General features: G+C 51.4%; 1 protein-coding gene across 1 annotated transcript in view; it reads right to left on the reverse strand.

Moving 5' to 3' along the window:
* TBL3 (transducin (beta)-like 3) overlaps positions 1–6,908 on the reverse strand; it is a gene marked incomplete at its 5' end in the record, with an annotated part of 10,442 nt that extends 3,534 nt beyond the window's left edge. Inside the window, 14 exons of the mRNA XM_009329404.1 lie at positions 176–406; positions 551–701; positions 1,366–1,469; positions 2,000–2,058; positions 2,533–2,674; positions 3,055–3,251; positions 3,934–4,030; positions 4,468–4,543; positions 4,897–5,064; positions 5,499–5,583; positions 6,113–6,254; positions 6,548–6,595; positions 6,671–6,766; positions 6,852–6,908. Of these exons, the coding sequence (XP_009327679.1) occupies positions 176–406; positions 551–701; positions 1,366–1,469; positions 2,000–2,058; positions 2,533–2,674; positions 3,055–3,251; positions 3,934–4,030; positions 4,468–4,543; positions 4,897–5,064; positions 5,499–5,583; positions 6,113–6,254; positions 6,548–6,595; positions 6,671–6,766; positions 6,852–6,908 (1,653 nt within the window). The remainder of the gene's footprint in view (positions 1–175; positions 407–550; positions 702–1,365; positions 1,470–1,999; positions 2,059–2,532; positions 2,675–3,054; positions 3,252–3,933; positions 4,031–4,467; positions 4,544–4,896; positions 5,065–5,498; positions 5,584–6,112; positions 6,255–6,547; positions 6,596–6,670; positions 6,767–6,851) is intronic.
* Between the last annotated feature and the right edge of the window lie 30 nt (positions 6,909–6,938).

The raw sequence follows: 6,938 nt of genomic DNA on the forward strand, positions 1-6,938 counted from the left end.
CAGATCCCAGATCCTGGAGGACAAGGCTAGACCTGGAGAGCTCTTCCTTCAGCGTGGCCACGCTGCTACATTGCAGCTGCACTCTAACTAGCACATGCTTTTCTAAAGCGGCCTTAATCAATCCCCGTACCGCGCAAGGGTTGCCAGAGCAAGGGGCAGTCTGAGTTCTCGTTACCTTCAGACAGCTGAAGTCCCGAAGACCCCAAAGCTTCAGGGTCCCATCTGCTGAAGAGGTGGCCAAGACCTGATCCACTGGGGAGAACTGCACACACCAGATTCCACGCTTATGTCCGGCGAAGACACCCAGCAAAGAGCAATCAGAACAGGACCACAGCTTGGCCAGCCGATCCTGCGAGCCTGTGGCGATGAGCTTGTCATTCGGAGAAACTGTCACGCTGTTTATGTCCTAGAGAAGTCACGCAAGTACAGAGAGCACAAAGAAGTTTAAGTCTTCGCTCTTGCTGTCGGACAGGTAATAAATGTAGGGTACAGTGCAGGAGAGGAAGATTTAAGTATTAAAAGCATGTTCTAACGTAAGGTGGAGCTTTACCTTGTCATGGCCCCTCTCAGTCACTTTTGCGTGAAGGGTTTCTGGACTGGAGATCAAGGCTGCTTTTGCTTTGGAAGCGAGGGATTCCGGGATATTCCAGATCTTGATTGTGCAGTCCTGGCTGCTGGTTACTATGAAGCTTTCTTTCAGTCTGAAAGGAATAAAAAAGTCAAGCGTAAGGAAGCAAAACAGTGGCTTCCCCTGCACAGAAAAGAAGGCCTTCTCCTCCCCTACTGGGATCTACACACAGTCAGTTGCTCTGCCGGGGCGTGAAACAGAATGCTTTTATGTTTTTTCAAACTTTTATGTTTTTTCATTTTACTTAGGTCCCTGGGATAGCCTCCAGCAGTTCAGACATCAGGCAAGAGCACCGCTAGCTCTCTTCATTTACAAAGGTACATCGCAGCTCTTCACCAGGCAAGCTGGGCTTCCAGCCTGTTAGGCACCACGAAGAAAGGAGAAGAGCTGATACACAGGCATGCTATTCAAGCAAGCGCCTTCACAGACACCACGCCTTCACGCCCCAACCCTCCTCTCCAGATCGCTCAAGCGTTATCTGGCAACTTATCCAGCTGCTGCTCTTCAAGGCAAACGAGAGCTAAGGCTGACAAAGAAATGCAAACTCCACAGCTTATGGACGGGCAGATGCGCACGCAAAAAGAACTCGTCCTTCCTTCAAACTCAGAGCACCACGACAAGCTGGGACCGAGAATGAGAAACAGAGGCAGGCATCCGCCAAAACATTCACCCCGAGGAGCAGCAAAGCAGCCATGACTCGTGCTTGCAAGGGTAAACCCCTGTCCGATTTTTATTACCTTGAGCAAGAGACAGCGCCTACCCCATGCGCGTGACCCAACCCTTGGGCAACACAGATGACCCTTCCGTCTTTGTTCATCCGCCAGACTCGAAGGCTTTTGTCCTGTAATGGGAGAGGACAGAAACCGCTGTGCTTTTTTGACAAGCGAGCAGCTCCCCATGCATTCACCACATCCGTGAGCCTGACTATTCGCTTCTTTTCAAGCTTGAACCTGCATTTGTCAGGGCAGGTGAGGGCAGACGCAGCCGAGCAGGGTGCGCTGCAGTCTGGGATTCCAGCGCGGAGGTTTATTTCTGGGTGCATCAGGGCAGTCGGCACCTTTTCTTCCAACGCGTTTTTGGCACGCGGCTCCCCATCGGCCTCACACCGATGACATCTCTGAACTCTAATGCAAGAGCAAGACGCTTGGAGAATGAGACATCTCCTTTCGGGCTAATACACGGTCAATCGCGTTTCCCCAGGGACAACGTCAAAAAGGGATAGTGGAAGAACCTTGTATTTGGGGGATGCAGCAGACAAGAATTCCGCCTGAACAAAATCCCCTTCTGGATCGCCAAAAAGGAATACGACAACTCTGCCCATAAAGATCACTAGAAACGAAGAGTTTCATTAAGTGACGAAAACTAACGCACCTTAGCACAGCTGACGAACATCAGGCCTTTTCTGAAGACGTCCAAAGCAAGAACTGTTTCTAAACAAAAGAAGAAAAAACAGCTGGATGCAAAGTAATACTGAAATCGGACAACAGAAATGCGTGAATTAATGAGTCCCCCCCTTACTGACCCGGGGACGGGTTTGGGACACTCGGGAACGAATCCACACCCGGAGCGACTGGCTGCTCACGGCATTGGTGCGAGTCTGCCGCCTGCAGCCACAAAACTGCATCCAGAGCTCGCACTCACACACCTACATCTTTAGCTCCAATTTAAATTGATCTCACTGCTAGTGAAAGGGACGGAACTGACAGGCCTGGAAAAAGAAAACTAGCGTTTGCAAAATCAGGACAGCATAATATATGCTTTCTCCACACAACTCCAAAACCTGTTGCGGTGCTGTTCCAGAGGGAACTCAAGGACTCCACTCTCCACGCAAGCGCCGTGAGAGAAGCTGGATGAAGGAATACTTGCACATCTCCCCCCCCCCCGCCAGAGCTGACCACACGCACCTGTGTGGCCGTAGAGGATCTGGCAGTGTGACGTTGCCAGTTCAAACACTTTCAGCTGAGGGCTGTTGGTAGCCACAACAATGTGAGAATCGCCAGGCCCAAGGAACTTCACATCCAGAACCTCATCGTTGTAACCTGCAAGCTGCGGATGGCGGGACAGAAATGGTTGAACAGGGAGAGGTCAGCCGGTTAGAGAAGTACCGAATGGCACCATGCTCAGTGAGGCTGCATTACAGTTCCCTTTCAGGTAATACTGCGTGTAAAAAGCGTGTTAGCCGTCAGCTGGAGCACGGGAGGGATTGCTGGCTAGGCCTGTTCTGCTTTCCTTTTCCTTTGTTTGTGTCTGTGCAATATTCCTCCAAACAACCCCACCAGTGAAACCGGCTTTCTGGCTTGTAACCAAGGAACAGTCCAAGTACAGGCAGGAGAGGAGGGCACCCCTGGACAAAGCTTTCACCAGAAGCAGAGCTGATCCCCAAGTGTGGATAAAGGAAGAGGAAAAGGGAGGCTGAGGGTTGTTACCTGCTTCCTGAGCTGAAGCGTTTGAGCGTCATATAAAACAATGTTGTGTTCCACGGACACCGTGACAATTTCGTTTCTCTCGGGCACAAGCATGCACTGGGTGAGACTGCGCTCGCTGGCCTCCTCCTTCGACTCAAAGGGCACAGGCTGGGTATACACACAAGCAGCTGTGGCAACTTCCCAAACTTTCAGGATGCCTAACAAAAATGATGATATAAATTATCTGTCAGAGCCACTGTTTTAGACAGTGATTGTCCAAAGACTATAAACCAAACCCCGGCCTCGTCTACTGGAAAGAGCTGCACAGCTTTAAGGCAGGACTGCGAAGAGATCCAATCACAGCGGCACGAAGGGCCACAAAGTTTTTCTTCTTCAGTCCAAATCAAACTTTTTTGCAGTTTGAAAACACACATAGCTAAAACTCCAGGGCATGCCTGATGAATCCTGCTCATCCACTGCTGCCAGAGGAAGACAGGAGAAGGCTCTGCTCTCCAGCCCTCAGGGTTCGGCCCAAGGCTTCTGCCACACAAAGAATCATAGAATCATAGAATCATTAAGGTTGGAAGAGACCTCCAAGATCATCGAGTCCAACCATCAACCCAACACCACCATGCCCACTAAACCATGTCCCTAAGTGCCTCATCTACCCGTTTTTTAAATACTTCCAGGGATGGTGACTCAACCACTTCCCTGGGCAGCCTGTTCCAATGTTTAACTACTCTTTCAGTAAAGAAATTTTTCCTTACATCCAATCTAAACCTCCCCTGGCGCAACTTGAGGCCATGAAGAACACACATCCCAGGAGTAACGGCGTGCAGCGTCTTAAGTACAGCCCTTCCTCGGCTTCTAAATCTGGCAGCGACGTGCCACGACACTCACCTTTGCTGCCAGCTGTGACAAAGTGCAACCCTTGTTTCTTCACACCCAGTTGAGAGAAATCTCCCTTTTCAGGTAACAAGATGGCAGCTTCCACGCTCTGCAAGAGAGTTGGCCCAACACCAGCTGAGCGCCAGGGACCGGAGTCCCATTTCAGCAACCAGAGCTGCGCGACAGCCCGCTAGCGCCAACAGGCGCACAGCAGCCTCCACCGCCCCAGACCGCACGGCTACCGAGGACAGGCAGGCAGATACAACGTGAGGACAAATTTCTCCCGTGACTGCCCTTCCTTCCTTCTACAGCACTGGGGCAGTGGAGGCGTATGTTTCCTCAACCCGCCCAGACACAACCACACCAGGCAAGGAGAGGAAGAAAATAAACAGCTTTAGAGACAGAGTTTTAAGGCCCCTGGAAAAGTCCAAGGGAGAGAAACCCGATTTCACAATGTACAGGAACGTAAAGAGGGAGAGGTACCATAGGAACTGTGACCTAGAGACTACGAAGGATCTCAAGGGAATAAATGAAATGCAATTTCACCTCGTAGACAGGGACGGTTCGTTTACTTTCTCTGGTTTTCAGGTCCCACACCATGCAGATTTGGAATTGTGGGAAGAGGCCCACGTGGAAGAAGGCACCAGCCTCCCACGCGACAGCACGGCATACTGCCAGGAACACCAGTACCAAGACCCTCAGTCACTCGCTTGTACAGTCGAGCACAGACCGAACATTTAGAATCACAGAATCATTAAGGTTGGAAGAGACCTCCAAGATCATCGAGTCCAACCGTCAACCCAACACCACCATGCCCACTAAACCATGTCCCTCAGCGCCTCATCTACCCGTAGCAGTATTTGTAGCGGTCCTTCCCCTCACAGGACAACCTTCCCAGACCCTACAGAAACAGACAGCCTCTGGCAGGAGGCAGGGTGAAGGGGAGGGAAAGGCTAAGCCTCTGCGAGGTTTTACCTAACGAGCGTGTTTCCATCTGCAAACGCCAGCGAGGTGACGGCACTGAAGTGGCCGTCCAGCAGAGCAACACACTTGCTGGATTTCAGGTCCCAGATGCGGATTTTGTAGTCAATCGAGGAGGAGAAGAGTTGCAGACGGGAGGTATCGGGGTGGAACTCAACAAGGCTAGACAGAAGGAGATGCGCTTGAACAGGACAGGAATAAACTATCTGGCATGAGCCCAATATTTAAATAAACATATATTCTACACGAAGAGTTTGGCAGATCAATTGATGTGAATTTATACCAGGACTTTCTCTGTAGGACTTCATTCCCCTGCCACCCACCAGGAAAATTTACAACTGATCTTTGCCAGTCTCACGCATTCTCAAAGCGCAGATATTCCATTTAGATCCCAACGAATCTCTTGATCAAACTCTTTCCTCTCTGGGCTGAAGTCAGTCGCAGCTCTGCTCCTTCACTAGACCTCTCAAAACTCAGGAAACAGAAGAGCCCAGAACCCGCTCGGAACGGGCCTTTACATTCCATTAACTCAAGGTGTTTCACGTCAGCCCTAGCGTCCAAGCACCACACTAACGACAAATACGACTCGTCCTTACTGTACGACTCCTGAAGATCCTTTTAGGTTGTGCGTGCAGTACTGTTTGATCATATCCCAGATCTTAATGGTGCTGTCACAGCCACCTGGGAAAAGAAGGGCATCTAAGAATGAACTACAGAAGAGAGAGAGACCCAGGAGGTCCAACGTATCAGCAACTGTAAAGTTTCACGGGTCGCAAAGGCAGCGGAAAGAAAAATGAATCCAATAACAACCACCCACACCAAGAGAAGCTCACGGAGCACCTTACGCTTTCAGAGAGCTGGGCAAAACCTGACTGCTCGCAGTCAAACCTGAGGTACAACTGAGTTGCAGGTCACGCCTGACCTCCTCCAGCTCCAAGAGTCCCAGTTCTACGCCAGGACAACTACGCCACGCCGTCTCATAGATGCCCGATTTTTATCAGCATTTTACTAAGTATATTTTAGCTAGAACACCGAAAGGATCCCTTTTTGCCTGCCAGGACGTCACTTCTATTTACGTAAAACCTCTTCTGACTGTGTGTGAATTCAGGAGATCGCTGCCTCAGGCTGTGTCCAGCCGAGCTAAATTGTTCAAAAGCAGAAGGGCCACTCAAAATCATTCCCATCGCGTGACACCGAAATAGGACTGTACCTGTGGCTAACAACGTTGAAGTAGCGTCAAAGGCCATGCTAGCAACCGGCGCTGTGTGCACGGCTTTCCACGTGCGAACGCACTTGTTCTCTCGCCAGTTCCATTGCTTCAGCAACAGGGCCCGGCTCCCTGTCACGAGGATCTATGCAAAAGCGAGGCGAAGGAAAAGGCGATTAACCGCTAATTAGATTTTCGTTTCTTTCAGTGCCCACACGCAAAGCACAGAAACGCCGGTGGCTGTGACGCTCCCGAAGCTCAGGCCCTCAGCATTCCCATGTCCGACTCGAGCCCAGAAGGGGAGACAGACGGAAGCGCCTGAGGAGGCTCCGCAGAGATCTCTGGAAGGCGCTTCCAGGCGGAGCAGCCTTCAGTGTTCACTGGCTTTATCAGGAGGCCTGACAGAGCAGCACAGAAAACCACAAGGCAAACACACACCTCATCATCGGGGCTGAGAACAAAGGAGCTGATGTCCTCTTCGTCGTCCTACAGAAAGGGAAGGAAAACACCCACAGTTAAAGCCCCCGCGGAGGGGCGCGCTCTCAGAGTTCCCTGCTCTACATGCTTCCCCTGACACCGAGGGACAACGTGATCTACGTCGATGACGTTCAGCTTGGTCCCGCAGGGGCAAAACATGAACTTTCCGTCCCGGTTTATCTGGAACAGAAGGAACGGAAAGCAGGGACGTTTACAGAGCCGGGAGACGGGGTACTCCCAAACCCGCCCCTCGCTGCCCCGGTACCTGGACTCGCCCTCCTTTGTAGAAAGGCTCCATCTTCCTCGACACGGCGTAGCTGGAAGGAAAAGAGAGACGCGCGCCCGCCGGCGG

Source organism: Pygoscelis adeliae, unplaced genomic scaffold (genome assembly GCF_000699105.1).
Source record: "Pygoscelis adeliae isolate BGI_AS28 unplaced genomic scaffold, ASM69910v1 Scaffold467, whole genome shotgun sequence".
In the NCBI taxonomy this organism is placed as follows: Eukaryota; Metazoa; Chordata; class Aves; order Sphenisciformes; family Spheniscidae; genus Pygoscelis; species Pygoscelis adeliae.